Genomic DNA, 20352 nt, shown 5'->3' with positions numbered 1-20352 from the left:
TGGAGATCACAGACTGCCCCAATCACTCAATTGCTCTTGTATAGTTTCTATTTTTATTTCTATTCTTATTTTTATTTTATGTACTTTATTTTATTTATTGTTTACTTTTTCAGTTTATCTGTATCTGTATTTCTGTCCTTGTGCTGCTACAACAACTGAATGTCCCCTCTGGGATCAGTAAAGGCTTATCTTATCTAACCGGCGAAAGTGACGGTGCAACTAAAAATGAGAAGCTGCTATTTGAATGTTTTGTACCCTGCTCTTTGCTAATAAGAAAAAGAAAGGAGAGATAACAGATTTGTGGGGTGCAACAAAATATTTTTTCATATTCACACACTCAGATTTCCACTCCATATGGAGCTAAATGTTCGCACTGTAGTGCCCTGTCATGAAGGAGAGACACAGTAAAGTTCGATAAAGAATGGATCGGATTTTGATCTGCTTTATTTGAGCTGATATGATCCATTAAAATATGCCTGGGTCGGCCCCGATACGAGCCATAGGATCGGCTTGTGACATCCCTAGAATTTGAAATCGTGAAACAATATAGAAATGCAGTGAATGGCAAAATAAGCCATTCACTGCATTTCAAGCTCTGTGAGTGTTGGTTCTGTAGAGAGCGTCTCTGTTGGTTTGAGTCAGCTAGGTCAGAATTACGGGCTCTGCCTGCTACATACGGTATGATAACATGGACCATGTGCATGCTTGGATAAGTGTGGCGAAGAGTCGGAGTGTTGTGTCTCAATCAGCCACTCCACTATCTGCTAGAAAGGGAGCTCTGCTAAGCCTTTAAGCTTCTTTAAGACACTCAGCTCTAATTAATTAGCAGAAAACAACACCGGCCACTCTGTGAATGGAGCATGTCTGGATTAACCAATGATTGGAGTTTTTCTCATTTGGTCCCGCCCCTCGATCTGAGGGGGGTGGAGGTTGGGTGGGCAGGTGGATTCAGGCAGTAGTGTTTAGCCAGTGGTAAAGGTTTTGGTAATTGGAAAGGTTTCATGAACTGGGTACATTATTAATCATTATTGTGTTCTAACAGTCAAAAATAACAAATTTATTCTGAAAATATCATTGCTATCACAGTTTTAAAAGTATAATATGTAACTTTTCTGCATTAAAATGTCTAAAACAACTAGACCTACATTATATATTTATTGAGTTGTGTTCTTACATTATCCTAAATCTTTCTAACAATTTTCAAACCTAGAGAAATCCGTAATTTTAATCAAGGTAACGCATGCGTCAGCGTTGTGGTTGTCTGCCAGAAGCTGTCATAAATTGATTCTTTATCCAGTTTTAAGCTACATGTTTTTACGATACACTTGGTCGTTTTTAACTATATATTTGTGATGCAAGTCCCAGCCCTTCAGTATGCTAGTAGCAATTATTCTACATGGGCAGTGAAGTGAGGTAATACATACATGGCACAAATTTACTGTACATAATGGCTGAAACAAATCAAACAAATACCCCTAACTAACAGAAAAAGAACAAGTTGAGTCTTGTTTGAGCTTGTTTGTGCCTTTGTGCTCTGGTGCTGGATACAACTGATGCATTGAAGCGCTGGAGAGTAAGTAAAACTCTGACTTTGTAGGATTTCATTAAAGACTCTTTGAATTATGTGTCTGTGTGCGTTTGTGTGTATGTGTACACATTGCTTTTAAGAGAGAGAACTACTTGTTGCTTGAGATAAACTTTTGCTCAAAGCAGCAACAATATGGAGAACATTTGTGATTCAATTAAGACACATTTTTGTTGATTTTTTTGATTGATTCGTGTCCCTTGTAACACGTTTTTGCTAAGAAATCAGTGTACTGTATCTCCTTGTTTGTTATACTACATTAACCCAGAAATTAAATGGGTTGTCATTTTGCTAGCACGAAATATTCCATGTGGTCCTGTAGTAAATCTGGACAAACACCATCTGACTCATCTAAAAAGTGATGTAAGTCCCAGCCCTTCAGTATGCTAGTAGCAATTATTCTACATGGGCAGTGAAGTGAGGTAATACATACATGGCACAAATTTACTGTACATAATGGCTGAAACAGATCAAACAAATACCCCTAACTAACAGAAAAAGAACAAGTTGAGTCTTGTTTGAGCTTCACAGTTCATTATTGACTTTGGTGAGAGCAGTAGACAAAACATTCTTCACTCAAGGTCCTGTTTTGTCAACTAAGTCTTTTTTGTTTTTCTCTGCTTCTGTCATAGGCTAAAATGGGTTTCTCCAGATGCTCTAAAAATGTGGCCTATGATTTTGATGATAATTATTCCTAGTTTAGTAATGTTGTGTTTTGTGTAATTCAAAATCCTGCAGATTTACATTTGAGTGTTAAAGGATATTAACAATTCTTTTGGGCCATGTAATAGGATCCTGACACATTGGTCACGTTGTATTTTAGAAGAATCTATGTAAGGCTTTTCTGTTGGATTACTGCATGATTTTTAAATCAGGGACATTGCTTCTGATGTGGATGTGATTACAAATTAAACAAAAAACATTATAGAATTGTTTAAAGCACTGGTTCTCTTTGGGAAAACCTTCTTATTCTGAACTAACTTTTGATTGTAATGGGTCCTAGACCATTGCTCATATTTCACATATAGTTTATAGTATATGACAGTAGAATAATTGATTTAGTGCAGAAAGAGAAAATTGTATGCTTCAAGTATGACTAGTGGATAGTGATTGAATGCCATCCAAAGTGTGGCAGTTTGATGGACAGCTTAAATTGATAAGGCCTTGTGCAGACTATGCTCCTGTTTATATACAACCCATGAAGCTATTTACTTCCTAATGTGATTTGAGTTAGCTTACATTAAGGTTACTTGTCCTTGAGTTGAGTTGTCATGCACCCTGCACTGCCTTGTAGCTCTGTATTTATAGCAGGGCTTCTTAATGTCTTTCCTTGTTATTAAGACACAGAGATCACTGTGTACCTGCTGTTTTGAGGTTGGATTAAGTCCTGGCTGCTGTAGAAGGACCTCATCTTTAACATGCAGTGATAAGGGTGTACAGTTATCTTGCTGCAAGGCTTTATGTAAAGGCCAGTCACTGCAGGCAGATGAAGAAAGGGGTGGATCTGTAATTTAAGACTTGGAGCTCTTAGCAAGCATGATTGATGATCATGGAAGATAAACACAGGGACAAAGGAAGAAGAGTGCAGAGGGAAGCTATGGGCATGTAGTATAGGGAAAGAGGAGACCCTGCGAGTGTGTGTATGAAGTGTTTGGTTACGTATGAGGGACACCATGGGAGCAGTGCTTAGCTGGTTTGCTGCTTGCCTTTGTGCTCTGGTGCTGGATACAACTGATGCATTGAAGCGCTGGAGAGTAAGTAAAACTCTGACTTTGTAGGATTTCATTAAAGACTCTTTGAATTATGTGTCTGTGTGCGTTTGTGTGTATGTGTACACATTGCTTTTAAGAGAGAGAACTACTTGTTGCTTGAGATAAACTTTTGCTCAAAGCAGCAACAATATGGAGAACATTTGTGATTCAATTAAGACACATTTTTGTTGATTTTTTTGATTGATTCGTGTCCCTTGTAACACGTTTTTGCTAAGAAATCAGTGTACTGTATCTCCTTGTTTGTGTACCTATTTGGTCAGAATTGTAATTACCGAAAAGAAAAAAATAATTTCTCTGCAGTTAATTTTTGGCTCCAACTGACTATGTCATTACTGTAATTTGATTGGTGCAATATCTGTGTCGATGGGCACTAAAAATGGTTAATTATATTGCTTCAACTGGAATACAAACTTAACATAAATTGCTAATGGTAGATGTGGAAGCCTTGTATCAACCCTCATAGGCTATACAGTATAGCGTTCTCCAGTTAGTAGCACAGAACGGCTGTCAGTCAACCGATGCCAGAGGAAATGGCCACTCAGAGGCTTTAGTCTTAGCAGCTGTTTCCATATATATAGTATGTCCAAAAACAATTTTATTCACTTTTGAAAAGTTAAAAATGATATGCACAAAAGCTACAGTATAATTTATAGTTCATATACCAAAATGTGAAGAGAATTCACATTTAGTTTGACAAGTTGATTCGTTGATTTGAAGTGTATTTTTGAACATTGTATATCTTGAGGACTTTTTGATTTGGTTGACTGACTCTGGGGGTTAAAATCAATACTTTAAATGTTGCCTTCTAAATGAATTCTCCTTATGTAGCTTGTCAGTGGTTGTATGAGGATCAGCTTTAAGATTCTTACTAGCATTGTGCTAAAGCCCATGTTGTTACTGCACTGATTTCTATCTCACCCTCCTCTTCTTTACTGTCTCAACAGCCCCAGGAAGCCCTTGAAGACTCCCCTTACCTCTCTGAAGGATTAGGTTTGGAGGAAGGGGATTTGGGTGATGACTCCCTGGAATGGTGCAAGAGAGGCATAGGAGAGGGTGACACTTCTGAGGGGTATTTTGACTCCAGCTCTTGGGACAGCAACACCCTGTCAGATTTGAGTCCAGATGGGGAGGGCTCTTTGGATGCCCTGCTGGGACTGGAGGACACCTGTGTTGCTCAGCGAGCAACAGCCAGCAGCTTCTGCGCTGGGCAGAGTAAAGCCCGACAGAGAGAATCAGTGACATCCAACAATGGCCCCAGAGATGCCACAGAGATTTATGTTAGACGATCCAGATGTAGCAGGAGGAAAAGCCCAGAGAACCACGTGGACCCTAATATTTCCTTGAAGCTCAGCACCAGAGACCTGTGCTCAGTTGAGATTCGACCCCATCCAAGTAGAGAGAAACTAAAACTAGACTTGCACCAAGAACAGTCCAGTTTACAGTCTGTTTGCACAGATACTCAAGTCAAGGGCAGGACGGAGCCATACAGTTTACATATACAAAGCCAACACAACACAGACACCTTTGACACAAAGGTAAATAGTCCACCAGACACTCAGGAAGTGAAGTTGCATGCACAGCCTGAAGAAAGCAATCCCAACAGACTGAATGAATCTACAAACTCAGAAACATGCATGATATATATAGATACTACAGAGGACAAGATTGAGGAGAAACAACAACAGCAAAACACACACAGACATGAGACGAGGTTACAGACAGGAAACACAGATAGAAAAAGCATAGAGAACACAGGCGGAGAAAGATTAGAAATTTATAATGTTCAGGATGTAGAAGTAGCGAATATTGAACTACTCACTACTTACTCTGTAGAGAAAAATACAGGTTTAAATAAATGCAACAGTGACGGTAATGATAGACATCACAGACAGAGACAAAATTTAAAACACCAGGGTATAATCAATGAAGACAGAGAGATACAAGCTATAAAAGTGCACAGCAAGGACAAAAGGGACTTGTGCGAGAGTGTGGGGACATATTGTAATGGAAATTGTAATGGAACACATCACGAAATAAAGAGTAATTGTAAAGACAACACATGCATCGCTGATACACATTTCACTGATGTAATAAATGCACAAACATTTGACAGGACTTGTTCACCAGCACACTCATACACATACACAGACTCTCAGTTAATTACAGAAATTGTTGTAGCAAGTCCAAATATCACAGAAGCACATGGTATAAAGACAAATAGTGTATCGCATAGCACAAAGTCAGAGCTCAGAGACACACTCAGAGATACACAAATCAATGTATTGGCACACAAGGTGGATATTTGCTGCTCACGAACTCTGTGTGAGGAGAGCCTCAACATAGGACTATCAGAGATCCACCCTCAGGTTTATACTACTGTAACAAAGCCCCAGGATAAAGCATGGATGTCAGGTGTCTGCTTCCAAGCGGAGCAGTTTGGGTGTGCTGGCACTACAACAGAGGGGACTAAACCACCTGGGACAGATCAAAAACAACCTCAGAGCATAAGGTTGCAGCCGTGGCAAGTCCCAGGGCGAACCCAGGATTTAATCCCTAATCACTTGGATCAGAGGGGTGCTACGATAGAAATACCCACTCATAGGCAGCTCCATTCTGTGGACAAGCTTTTGGAGAGGGCACCGTCAGGCTCTGTAGAACCAGGGCCTCACTCAACTCAAATCCAATCTGACACTGGTAAGGGGTCTGAGGAATGTCTGTATCATCACCCATTCTCAAATAATCTGCTGTTTATTTCTGGCAAACAAGGAGCAGAGGATACCCCCCCTCTGTTATCAGAGAACTTTGAAAGAGAGAGTAGGTGGGTAGGATCACCCTGCTCTCTTCTCCAGCAAAACAAGGAGCAGGAGGTGGAGGAAAGGCATGTTTATCTTGACCAGGAACAAATTGTGGAAGCAGTAAGCAAAGTCAGTCTTCCGCAGTCACAACTTGGCACAACAGAGCTTTCTGAGCACAGTAAGTTGAGAGTAATTCCAAAAGCAATTGCCAGTGATTCAGGCGCCTACTTTATTCAGCATGTGCCTAGTCAGATAGGAAAAACATCAACATGTCCTGCTGCTACTGAGTCCATTCAGGACAGTAGCAGAGAACACCCAGGTGTACCTCAGAAGGGAATTTCCCTGACAAACACACAAACCACTGTCAGCACAATTCCTAGCCATTGTAAGCAAGTTAAGATACCTGAACCTCCCTATAGCCTGCAAGCCTCTCTTCCTTCGCTCTCGGACTCCAACAATAACACCAAAGCTTGTATAAAAGGAGTGGGGAAAGGGGAGGGTGTAGGCTGTTTCTCAGGGTCAGCCCAGAACAACTACAAAAATAATGAAAGAATAATTGGCCTCCTGGTTGAGCCATCACTATTTGTGACCTCTGACCCCTTGGAAGATGTAGAAAAGCCCCAGGAAGATTCTGAGGTGTTCCTCTCTTCACTGGACCACAGACCCAACTGGAGCAGTGATGACTCTGCATCTGTACTAGGTAAAGACCTTGCTAGCCATAGCCATTTAAGCTTGGCTCATGCATTTGAACTAGAAACACTAAAGACAGAGAAGAGTATTGAGGATAATGCTGTCGTAGAATATCTAGAGTACAAGTGTTCTAACTCAGAAAGAAATGATGGCCTTAAGCCCTTAGTGTCAAGTTCAGAGAGCAGAGGCCTATTAGTGGACTGTGAATTTAAAGAAGAGAAGCACTATTGTAGCCAACCCGGGGATCACAGCTTACCTAAGAGAAGAAGAGGCAGCTCATTCGAATCATTTGAGGAATATGCACTGGTTGAGGAGTGCAGAGACCACACACAGATCAGCTTGCCAGCTCCACTGCAGGAGGTGAGGGTAGTAAAGTACTCACACCCTGATGTCAACCTCAACCTGCTTGCTGTCAGTAGTTTAGAGCCAATTCTGGAGGCAGAGCGTTCACTGGAAAATTGTGGCACAACAGAGGGTGATTTCAAAAAAGAAACAAAGAAAGAACATGAGATCATGAGGCCTGCTGGGGAAGTTAGGGATAATATTAGCCTTTCAGGGGACATCTCCAGTCCCAAGACTCCACACCACCAGCCTGAGCATGAAGAAGAATCTTTAACCACTGCTGAGTTAAAACCTGAGGTGAACCCAGCAACATCTGTCCTTTGTAGTAGTAGCGAAAAGCGCTGTACACCTATGACTGATGCCTATGATGCTGTGTCTGACACCTCAGCTAGCAGCAATTGCGAGGAGTTGGAGGATCCTCGCTTTGCTATTTCAGCCAGAAATGCAAACTCTGACAAAATGACAAAGAGAAGCAAAACAAAAGGCAACCAGACAGGAAATAAAGGCTCTAAGTTTTCTGTCTTTGCTAAAATACCTTCTTTTAGGAAGGCTAAGGGCTCAAAGGGTGCCAAAAGTGAGGAGGTGCCCCAGGAGTCATCAGATGGAGGAGGTGAGGAGGAGGGCCTTCTGCCTGAGCAAGGGCCACAGAGGGACAACTCAGACGATGAGGTTTTTGTCACAGGTGACATTCTAAACCAAACAGTCCACCAAGCATTTACCTCATTGCGTTACAAGATAGAAGAAGAGGACTGTGGCTCCCACCCCCCTACTCCCCACACTCGCCATGTCCGTCAGCTAGTCAGGCAAGGGAGTGGTGGGGAGGGTAATGGAAGACCAAGCCCAGACAACCCCATCCTTAGGCAAGTCCAGTCACCTAATGGGCAGACCTACAAGAGGAGCAAGAGCAATGACAGTTTAAACATCCGCATGCGCTTTGCACAAGCACACAAGTCCCTTTTCAGCCTGTTTGAGTCCCGTTCGATGGATAAGGATAATGAGCGGCAGGCCACTGTGGGCATTGATGTGGATTCTGGTAATGCCAAACAAGCCTGGAAGAAGTTTAAAAAGGCCAAGGAGGCTGAACTTTTGAAAAGAACTCTTTCAATGCCAGATGGGGAATGTAGAAACACGGCTTCTAAGCAGGACCTTGGAGACTTAACATCCTCTCCACAGGACAGGCTCAGCAGTCCAGCGTCACCATTTTCCCTCAGAAGCCTTCGCCACACTGATCCCATCTCCAAGCGGGGAGTTCCACAAGTTAGTGGAAGGGAAAACCTCCATGGGTGCAAATCTGAAGGCCAGAGAAGAAAATGTTCACCAAATGGTCTACCTACCACACTGTGTGTGTCTGGCCTACATCCATTTTTAGATGACTCTGAAGTCCCACTGCCCAATCACACCAGCTCTCTCTCATCTTTGAGCCCCTACTCACTAGCTACCCTTGCACATCAGCTTTCACCATCTTGGACCACGTCCCACCCAATGGCCAGTGAGGGCTTGACTGAGAGCCCCCTACGCCCATTGAGCCCTAAACCCAACAGCCCTAGGCCAGCGACTCAGCGTGAAATTTTTCGCTACCCTCTCTCAGCAGGGGCCAGTTCTGTCTCTCCTATCCTTCCGGGCCAGTTGGTCAGCGTGGAGGAATTGACAGATCCCCCAGAGAGACCTAGAACCCTAAAACCCTCAGCTAGCCCTCTGGATGTAGCTGAGAGCAGAATAGACAGCCAGTCACACATCAGCCTATATGCCATTGGCTCCATCAACAAATTAGAGGTAAGAAAAAAAAATCACACACAGAGCAGATTTTTGTAAAATGTAAAAAGAAATGTGTAACATCTTTAGAAAGAAACTATAATCTCAATCATAAGTACCAGTTTTACTGGGATTGTATTCAAATTGCTGATGTGTATGTGTAAATGTCATTAATGCCCTTCCTTTTCGTATATGTTAAACATCACTATAAATGGATGGATAAAACAGGCCTTGTTCATTCCTCAATTAAGATGCCAATGGGGTTTCAGCTCTTTGGGAAAAGTGTTTCTTCCCCACCTCCAACTCACACACACTAACTCTGGCACGAAATCAAAACAGAAAAAAAGCAAAGACCAGTTAATCTCTTGCTCTGCAGTTGATTGTTTGTGTGTGTGTGTGTGTGTGTGTGTGTGTTAATGTTTGTCTCAGGGTCAATATTTGGGTTGGGACAGTCCCTCTTTCTTTGTGGCTCTTTGTGAAGTATATAAAGAGGAGAGAAACAGTCATCTTTTTCTCCCTCTTGACCCTCAATATAGGTTTCCATTCTGTGAGTTAGCTGGTTACCATCATCCTACCTCCCAGCCAGTTCCTACAATAGTCACACAGCCATTGCAGGATAACTTGAGGACTAGCCCCCCCTTGTGGCTTCCACCCTCATGGTACAAAATAGAATAGGACTATAAAGCAGCTACTTCAACACAGAATTTTCCCCAATTTAGACACCCACTCAGTACACAATACCCTTAAGCCTTGCCAAATGCAGACTAATCACATAATCAGAACAATTTGAGTGGGTATGTAATGTTCACTTGTTCCTTTGTTCTCTCCTCTGGTCCAGTTTAACACTAATGGCATTAACAGCCCTATTGGCCTGACACACATAAGAAATACTGTAGGACCTCTCCTACAAAAAGAGCAATATTCACAAGTCTCACACCAGACACTTAATATTCCATCTGAAGAAATGTCCCACTGCTTTGCAATGTGATCTGGCAAGAATACTTTTTAGCTTTTTAATACTTTTGGGTGATTCTGACAATCAGTTAGGCAGATCATTTTGGCTGTCTCTGATTTTTCCAAACTTTATGACATATCAACACACCATTTATGGAGACATAAAAAAGACAGAGACTGCTTTGTCTCCCAACAGAAACCTGAAATTCCCTCCAGTATGACACAGCCAATGAAAATAGCTGTCTAGTGACATAACTGAGCAGCTAATCTAAATTACCTATACATTTTACCATACCTGTGACCCTTTCAATCATACTTCTCCACTTTAAAAGAAGAATGACTACACTTCACTGTTGATATAAGCAGTGGCAAAATGAAACTAGTGTAGTTTTCTGTGTCTAATGACTATTTAAAGCCATTATATGTAGAGGTTTTTATGATTATATTTTTGATTATAGCATCTCTAATAATTTTCAAAAGGTTTTTGTGGGAAGGAAAGAGAGACTATCCTGGTCGGTGCAGTTTGTGTGATGTTTTTACCGTAGTTCCTCCCAGTGTGAGATCTGGCATGTCTGGCACAGTGTCTTTTTTGATGCTACCATTGAGGGTCGCCAACTTCAGAAATTTCAAATTGAACATATTGATTCGTTTAGGGAAACTTTTCAGTGCTGTTTGAGTTATGAGCCACTCTGGTCTCAGGTCTTTGTCTACACTGTGTCAAGCCCACCACATGGGGTTAGCACATCTTTGTTGTTTGTCGCCTACTGTGTCTTGAGCCATTAATCTTTCGTTGATGAGAAAAGAGTTAATATGGGGGAAAAGTCAAGTGGTGGTTACAATGAAGCACAAAACACAGCTTCATTTTTATATGGAGAGTAGAGCCTGACTTTATTTTGAAGCTGATGCTGATATCAGTATTTGAGAATTTTAAATATCTAATGACAATGTTTGTTTTTGACATAGAAGCATAACATAAATATATTTTAAAAAGGATCCCTTAAATTTGGTAATTAAAGAATTGTGACGATATGTCCAAGATATGTACTGAGTGGACATGTTACAGTGGAAAAATAAACTTGTCAGTGCTCTTTGCTGCACAAACTGTTTTTTTAACCTATATTTATCCAGGGGATAGCTTTGCTGAGAGCACTGTGCTCTTTTTCAGGAAGGAAGAGGAAACTTGAAACTTTGAGGAAACTCACCCCAGTTGAGGGTTAAGGGCCTTGCTCAAGGGCACCTCAGTAGTGGTAATGGAGAGACTGTTTCTGAATGACCTCAACCATATCTTTGGCATTTCTCTACTGCCGTTGTAAACACCAATAGCAATACATCTGTGATATGCTCAAACTGGCCAATGATATCAGCCATGCTGATGTATCTATTGGGCTGTATTGAGGTTATGAAATTTAATTGTTGTCCTTTTCTGGACTTACTGAGAATCAACATTAAAAGCAAGATGTGAGTGGCATGTAAGCGCTATTGAAGCATTTGGTCCATTCAATTCACACCGACTCTGACTGCTATCTCTTTTTGCTCAAAACCAGTTGTCTATTAGCAGCACAGTTCCTGAGGTGCTGAAGGGACAGCAGCCAGCCAAATTATCAGATGTCTCAGATCTCGATAAAAATAGTTTTTCAAGTAGTACTAGTAGTTTATTTATTGATTCATTGATTTTATTTCCAGGCAGTGAAACTGGAAAGCTCATAGTGACACTTTGGGCCTTGGTCAATCTTCACAGATACCATTAATAAGTTCAGAACATACAAACAGCAAGCAGAGACGGCATCAGAGAAAAAATAAATAGACTAAGAGCATAAAAAAGCGCAGGGAGCTGCTGGGGTGAGCGTGTCTCATGCGCGTGTCACAGAGTCAGTGTGGATTGATATATTTTTAAAAATGGAAGCGTATCTGTTCTTTGACACAGGCGATGGACATCAAGAAACGCTTTCTATGTTATGTAATGTATGTTAGGTACTCAGCCTTTTGCCATTTTATTCCTTTATAGCTTTTTAATTTTTCAAAATGAAACTTAGTTGTTGCACTTGCACTATATATTTATTTAAGTTGTTAAATGTGTAGAGTCATATGGAACCAGCTATTTTTGGCTGTACAAATGAACTTCTATTGAAATAAACAACAAAAAGACAATGAATGCAGTGCAGAAGACACTGAATATTGGAGTCATGAAACCAGATTTTTAATTATTTCATTTGGTTTCATTGTTTACACTGCCACAGGTCTGAACCTTCCTGTGTGAGCACTCTCTGCATGTAAAATGCAATAAAATGTCAACCCAGTACCCAGGGCAGTGAAACTGTGAAGGTGTTGCGGTTGACTAATCAGCAATATTTCAGTGATCGGAAGTGGCTGTCAAGTACAAGATCCTGTAGTCATTTCACTGTCCATCCTCATGTCATATTATACAAACATATTGACAGTATTGATTGCATACTTGTCCTGTATCCAAAGTTACATTCAAAATCTAGAGTTAAAAGTAGCCACAGACGTGCACTGTACGTGGGGGACTTAAACGGAGTGGCATTGGTATAGAAAAGGTAACTGTGACTAACCAGTTAACTGTGCACTCCAAAGGGCATAAAAAACGGTGGTCGACCTGCCAGCCAGTCCAGAACAAGAAAGCTGTTGGAGATCAAGGGTGAGGGGAAGGCCTCTGTGGTTCCTGGCGGACTGAGGACTGGCTGCTGGGTGGATGTGGGCCGTGATGGAGGTGGCCAGCAGCGAATGCTAGAGTGTTCAGATGACCTCTGGATTGAAGAGCAAAAGAAATACAAAGGCAAACTGGGCAGAGCAATCAGGGGGAGCCTGGGCCAACTGAACACACTCTTATCTGAAGACATGGACAAAGTAAGATGTGGCCACAGTGCGGTGAGCTGCCAAAACAAAGATCCAACCCTTGGAAGTGTAGTACAGAAGTCTTTGTAATCATCTTCTTCCTTGTCTGCCTTGCTTCTGAGTTACCGCCCTTCCGTCTGTTTCTCTCTGGTGGCTTCTGACAGTTTTTCTTAGATATGAAGCCTGGGCATCTCTGTCATCATCACATTACTTTCCGCCTCAGGCATGGCCTCCTAATATATTTTCTTTACTTTTCTGCACTTTAATTCATGATGCATTCATGCATGACCATACATCTTGTTTATGTTTCTTTGCATATCACTCAGTTCTTTTACAGGTTTTGTGTCCAGCTCATCATTAGCAGACACATTAATGTCGATGAAAATATCAGTAATTTGAACTAATCCTCTTCCATTCCTACAGAATGATGCCGGAGTCACCTTTGGGCCCATCGAGGCCTTCCAGGGGATGCCCCTCAAGGCCCACTGCTTCTCTCAGAGCACCCCTATTGGTCTTGACTGCCTGGGCTGGAGAAGACGTATCTCCTTCTCCTGTAAGTACACATTCTGGTTCAGTCTTCTGCATTTTAGATGCTGCACTCTTATTCAGATTCACCCAGGGTTGTCGAATGGTGCGCTGGCTGTTGGAACATTTGAACCTGTGACATTTTGTTACTAGATGATGTCTCTAACCATCATGGTGTGTCTGTGTGGCATGAGATAGAGCTGTGACTTGGGAGATGGAGTGGGTTGTCTACTAATTGCAGAGTTGGCAGTTTGATGTCTTGCTCCTCCTGTCCACATGTCAAAATATCCTTGAGCAAGACACTGAACCCAAAGTTGCCCCTGATGGGCAGGCCAGTACCTTGCATAGCAGCTCCACCGCCATTGGTGTGTGAGCATGTGTGAATCAGTGAATGAAAGGCAAATTGTAAAGTGCCTTTAGGACATTTAAATGGTGTGTTATAGTATTGTGCACATCCCCTCTTTAACCATATTTACATTTTTTAAAAGTGTAATTGTAATGCAAATAAGGTGCAAATAACACAAAAATCAATTACTGAAAGTTCTTAACCGAAGTAAGCATAATAACAGCATATGTGGAGTAGGAATAATCCAGATTTCTTAGCAATGATAGCTATCACTATACAGCACACCTTAAGTAGTATCCACATGTCAGTCAGTGTTTTTTTTGTTTTGTTTTTTTAAAGCATGTCTGTGTCTATCTGTTTTTGGGCATGAGTGCACCTCAGCAAGTCCTGTGGAGGTAGAACAAAACTGGGGTCTTTGCTGATGTTAATTAAGGGTTGGCTCAACGAGTATTCATCCATTTTGGTTAAATAAATCACAATAGTCATTAGAGGAGGCATGATAGCTACGTGTGTTCCAAGTGCAACCTCGAATTTGGAAGAGATCAGGCCTTTCTGGAACTCAGAGAAAAGATATTGGAAGCAGCAGACACATGACATGACAGATCACCAGTGGTAGGAGAAGTGTTCAGATCTTTTACTTAAGTAAAAGTACCAATACAACAAGGTAAAAATACTCTGTTACAAGTAAGTCATGCATTCCTATTCTTACTTAAGTAAAAGTACAGAAGTATAGCTGTAAAATGTACTTAAAGTATCAATATCAATAGTAAAAGTACTAATTCTGCAGTGAAATGTCCCCTGTGACTGATATATTATTCTATCTGACATTATTAGATTGTTAATACATATGCATCAGTGTGTAAGCAGCATTTTACTGTTGTAGTTGCTCGAGGTGGAGCTAATTTTAACTACTATATACTGTATACAGTTAGCTAGTTTAGTCCAGTGGTTCCCAACCTAGGGCTCGGGCCCCTCCAAATGATCACAAGATAAATCTGAGGAGTTGTGAGATGATTAATGGGAGAGGAAAGGAAAAAAAAGAAAAAACAGTTCTGAAATCTATTTTTAAATGTTGGACTTTTCTCTAATCTTTGTTTTTTGTAAAACATAATTTTACCTCTTTGGTAAAATAATTAAAATGAAACCATGTGAGAAGTTTAGAGGGCAAATGTCTTTTTGGTGGAACTGCTAACAACTCATAGACATGTGAAACATGACAAGAGGACCAAACTGCACACTGATTTTTGTAAAAGATGGTAGAGCACGTACCATTGAGTCCCTACCGCAGCAGCATGGGTTCGATTATACCCTCTCTCTTCCGCCTTTCCTGTCTTTATCTACAGCTGTCACTGTCCAATAAAGGCAACATGCCTAAAAAAAACCAACGTGTTGTATTTTATAATATAATTGTCAAATCTTAATCTGAAAAGTAACTAGTAACTACAGTTGTCGAATAAATGTAGTGAAATAAAAAGTACAATATTTCCCTCTGAAATGTAGTAGAGTATGAAGTAGCCTAAAATGGAAATACTCAAGTACAGTACTTGAGTAAATGTACTTAGTTACTTTACACCACTGCAGATCACATACAAAAACAACATTTTAACAGGAGGAAAACTGTCGAATGTAACAGTCAATCACAACTACCCATTTAACTAACTTCAAATCATTGCAGATATACTGTAGTTTCTTGTAACTAGTTTAAGCAGCAATATGATTTTGTGTTTTGAGCTTAACACTGCCATTTGTCAATTTGATAAAAAGACATGTACCATGGTGATCACACCATTTCAACATGGCACAATGGTCCTTCATATAATTACTTGTTATAGACAGCAGAAGCCATGCAAAGCATTCAAACTTTTAGGAAACATTTTTGAAACCAAACAAGTGAAAACCACAATATTCAAACTTCAAACATAAAATCTTTAAACTATTGTATACATCATGTAAAGTAATAATTTAAAAGTAGATTTTGCAAATTCTTCACTGTATCATCCAAAACCAAGTATTTGATTGTACTCATATCTCCATGAAAGAATACCACAGAATGTCTGGATTACAATAATAAACATGTCTGTCTAAGACATTTCCAGAGACAATAATATAAAGAAAGTGCCAGGCAAAATGCTATCATTCTTTTCAATGAAATTCCATTTTATTTCTATAGTGCTTTAACAAAGCGTTTGTCACAAAAACACTTTACAGACATACATATAGCTAGCTAGCTAAGAATGTTGCTCTGGCAACTTTAGCCCGGCCTTGTGCACGTCCTTGCTTTGTCAGGCAGTAGATTGCATACCCTCACAGTGAGGTCAATGGTCTTGCAGATGTCCGCAGTATAATTAGATTCAATGGACTAAATTGAATTGTGAGCTGAATCATAAGACAAGTGCAGTGCCACCTCACTGTGCTGGGCTGTCTGGGGCTGAGAATGGGACTTTAATCTTTTTACACAATGCTATGCATTATCATTCTGATCCCCAGCAGAGCAGAGTTAATCTGTACAATAATATATCTCTGTTTCTCATGTAATCTTCTTTAAGGTGGTTTCATTAGGCTAAAATCCCTTAGTAATGGTAGGCTGATCTTAGACATTTAGACAGTCAACTGTTAAGTCAGGCACTGTTAGCCTCACGTGTATGGCATTAGATTTAGCCATTGCTTGTTCATTGACCATGACTCATCTATGACAGAGCTTCATGGGCAAGACGTGCTTTGGACTGCATATTAAATATGGCACAAATAAAGTTGTATGGAAGGAATTTAAATGTATACAATGTAACATATTTGATTAAGTGAGGAGTAAAGGAAGTTTTGAAATTGGTATCATACACACAGCATTCAGATTGGTGTGGTATGCTATACTGTGTAAGAAATATCGTCACTCCAGTTCCACTTCCACTTTTTTGGCTTAATCCATCTGCTGTTGTTTCTATCACTGTGACATTTTCATCCCCGTCACCCTGTATTGTGTGTGTGGGCAGACGGAGAAAAACACTGACCTCAGAGCTGTGATACGCAAGCACCAGTTCGTTGTGCGGAAGGTTAAATTACAGGAAACACAGTCAAAATGGGATACAATACAAGTAATTGAGTTATTAAAGTATCATCCAGTAACCAGAGTTTGACTTTAGTCTCGTTTGAAGTACTAAATTTACGGTAGATTCATCCAAATTACAAAAAACCTCATATATTCTCACTTACCTCTTGTGGTATCTATCCACGCAGATAGTTTGGTTTGATTTGCCTAGATTTGGAGATACCACAGAACATGTTGTCAAGGATAGCAGGGGTGTAGCAGCGATTTTAAAAGTGTGGGGGTTCTAAGGGCCACCGCAAGCCCTGCTGCCTTTGGCCTCCATTCCAGTATCCACCATATACAAATAATAGCTCAAAATGTATGCTGTTGCACCTCGCCCTTCACCAAAAGATACTATATTCACCTGCATTCAACATCCATTAGTATTAAGCAATCACTTTAGACTGTTTATGTCTGTTAAAACCCCCCTTCCTGTCCAGTGAATGAGTGAAAAAAAATTATTTGCTAACCTTGGGGGCTCCACCTCCACAGAGACAGCTGCCTCCACAAGGCACTACATCACAGGCAGTAATTGCACTTCGCATTCGAAGGCAAGGCCTATCAGTTCAAGGTGCTCCCATTTAGTCTTTCCCTAGCCCTGTGGGTCTTCACAAGGTGTATGCGGGCAGCACTGGCCCGATGCAAGCCAACAATATGCAAATCCTCCCATATTTAGATGACTGGCTGATCTGTGCTCAGACCCAGGAATAGGTAGAGCAGGACACTACGGCCCTTCTATGTCATGTGACACAGTTGGACGTCACATGACATAGAAGGGCCGTCAGTTATGCCAAAAGTTGTCTAATACCGAGCCAAAGGGTAGTGTTCATTGGGTTAACCCTGGACTCCCGCCTAATGCTGGCCTCCCCAACTAGATGGAGAGTAGAGGCCATACTCAAGCTTCTCCTTCATTCTTGGAAGAACAGGATGTTGAAGTACAGGGTGGGGGGCAGTATTGCAGCACAGAGTAGTGAGGGGGCTCTGGAAAGCACAGGAAATGATGGAGCATAAATGTGCTCAAGCTCCATGATTTATATTTGGTGCTCTAAAACATCCTACCATATTTGAAGGGCAGGCATGTTCTTGTACAGTCCGACAACAAGTCAGCTGTCTACCATGCAAGTCGTCAAAGGGGCACCAGATCGACCCTGTCACTAGGGGTGGAACGGCAACTCCTCGTATGGGCTTTCCCTTGCTTTTCCAGCCTCAAGCCGTATACTTGCCAGGGCCACAGAACATGGTGGCAGATTTTCTCTCGCACTATAAACCTCCCTCTGAGGAGTTGAGACTCCACCCGGAGTTGGTAGAGGAAATATAGCGCAAATATGGCAAAACAGAGGTGGACCTGTTTGCCTCAGAGTCCTCAACTGACTGCCCTCTTTTGTTCTCCCTGATGGAGTCCATTGGGACAGGACACCCTGGTGCACCCATGGCCACATCGCCTCCTCTGTGCCTTCCCACCATTTCCACTGATAGCGGTAATGCTACACAGAATTCAGCAAGGCAACCACAGACTGCTGTTGGTCGCGCCAAACTGGCCAGGGTGGTGGGTATGGTGCCAGCCCAGGAGGCAAGACCTGCTGTTGCTGCTGGGGGGCCACATCTGGGATCCGTGCCTGGAATGCCTGCAGCTATGCTGACACACTCCTAAGGGTGTGCGACCAGGCAGTAATCCAAACCATTATGCACCCTCCACCAGGGGATTTTATGCCAACAGGTGGAAGATATTTTCGAGTTGGTGTAGAACTCTGAAGAGGTAACTGAGAGTTCCTCTGTGCCAATAATACTGCAGTTTTTGCAGTCTTTGTTTCTATCCTAATGGTATATGTGGCTGTGATTTCGGCCAGGCTTATTAGAGTGGATAACCAGATCATGGGGTCTCACACTCTGGTTACCCAGTTTCTTAAAGGAGCCCAGTGGAGAACCCCCCCCACAGGCTTCCAAGGTTCCCTCATAGAACCAGTCTCTGGTGCTGGAGGCCCTTCAACCCCTCCCCCTTTAAATCTCTGGAGCAGTCGGGGCTAAAGTGGTTTTGAGTACAGGTTGCTTTTCTTCTTCTCCTTCATGCCTACACAATGAGGAAGCTAAAATCCACAGAACTGCTCTTCCCAGTGAGGGCCTTGAGGCATTATATACGCGCAACTGCTGGCTTTCACCACTCTGATAGCCTGTTTGTCTGCTATGGGGGTCATAGGAAAGGACACACCCAGTCCAAACAACTGCCATTGCCTCTTAATATCAGGGGTCTCTCCACCAGGAGTGTACCCACTTCCTGGGCAGCGCTACTGGGGGTGCCTCTAAGTGAGATTTGCGCTGTAGCCACCTGGGCAGGTATACCATGCACCTTTGCTCGTTTTTACAGGTTCAGTGTTGCTGCTCCCCATGCAGTAGCGGCAGTTGTCTTTCAGGAACCCTCAGGCCGGTCCCGGTAAGGTGGGATTCCTTGTGACTATGTTGGTAATAGTCACCCAGTATTAAGCATTGCCTCTGGTGGTCAGAAGGAATGAAATAGAACAATTTAAAAAATATATATTTTTATAGTGCCAATTCATAACAGAAGTTATCTCATTGTACTTGTCCTATAGAGCAGGTCTAGACCCTACTCTTTATAATATTAATTACAGAGACCCAGTAAATCCCAGCAAGCATTTGATGACAGTGGCAAGAAAAAACTTCTTGGAAAGAAACCTTGGAAAGAACCAGACTCAATGGTGGGCGGCCATCCGCCACTGTCGTGAAAGAGGTTTTGAGAGAGAAAGAGGTTTTTAGAGAGAGAGAGAAAAAGAGAGAGAAAGAGGTTTGTAGAGCGAGAGAGAGAGAAAGAGGTTTGTAGAGAGAGAGAGAGAGAAAAAGAGAGAGAAAGAGGTTTGTAGAGAGAAAGCAAGAGAGGTTTTGGGGGATGGGGAGGGGGAGAGGGAGGCACAATGCAAACCTAGAATTTTTTTTAAATAATAGAAATGTAATTGTAGTGTTAATATTAATAAATTAATATTAGGAATGTCAGCTATAGGAATAATAATGTCAGTATTAGTAACAGAGCCAATAACAACAACTGTAGTAGCAGTTGTCAAGCAGGAGCACGGGGGCAGCAAGTGACCCACAACTACAGATCCAGTCTCTGCAGCTCCGGAGGCAGAAATACTTGCTGAAAGCAACAGAAGGAGAGAAGAGAGAAACGTGAAAGCACAGAACTACGGGAGAGAGAAGATGTCCAGTTAGTAACATGCAATAATGGGATAAAAATGGAGGGAGAGAAGGAGAGAGGAAAGAGGAAGAGGAAAAGAGTTATGTATGTAACTACAGTTCTATGAATTCTGGATGACCACCAGAGTTCTCTGTCACTGGGAATCTTGGTGAGAAGATTCTGTAGGTACATCTTTCATGATGATGTGTGCTAATATACATTATGTCCTACGCCCTACATCATCCCAAGTCACATGTGACTTTGTTGATATTAAATACTCGACCTGCACATGCGCGAGATGGATAACATTCAATGTTAAGCACTGCCTCTGGCGGTTAGCCAGAATTCATTAAACCATAGTTAGATACGTAACTTTCATTCTCTGGGTTATCCAGACTAACAGAGACACTGTTTCTACAAAGTGATGTTGCTCTTAATTTTTTTAATGTCATGTTTCAAAGCTGTGAGCAAC

At 41.7% G+C, this 20352-nt stretch overlaps 1 protein-coding gene across 2 annotated transcripts in view; it reads left to right on the top strand.

The window, feature by feature from the left end:
• Nucleotides 1–4303: 4303 nt before the first annotated feature.
• The window catches only part of arhgef4 (Rho guanine nucleotide exchange factor (GEF) 4), a 132903-nt gene continuing 116854 nt past the window's right edge, over nt 4304–20352 (top strand). Inside the window, exons 1-3 of one of the 2 annotated variants that reach the window (XM_044177373.1) lie at nt 4304–8957; nt 12483–12755; nt 13167–13296. In XM_044177373.1, the coding sequence (XP_044033308.1) occupies nt 4992–8957; nt 12483–12755; nt 13167–13296 (4369 nt within the window). In that variant the 5' untranslated portion in view covers nt 4304–4991. The remainder of the gene's footprint in view (nt 8958–12482; nt 12756–13166; nt 13297–20352) is intronic. The other variant, XM_044177374.1, reaches the window with a different exon arrangement.

This window comes from Siniperca chuatsi, linkage group LG19 (assembly GCF_020085105.1).
Source record: "Siniperca chuatsi isolate FFG_IHB_CAS linkage group LG19, ASM2008510v1, whole genome shotgun sequence".
NCBI lineage: Eukaryota > Metazoa > Chordata > Actinopteri > Centrarchiformes > Sinipercidae > Siniperca > Siniperca chuatsi.
The sequence above is the reverse complement of the archived record's forward strand: the minus strand, read 5'-3'. Positions and strand labels throughout refer to the sequence as shown.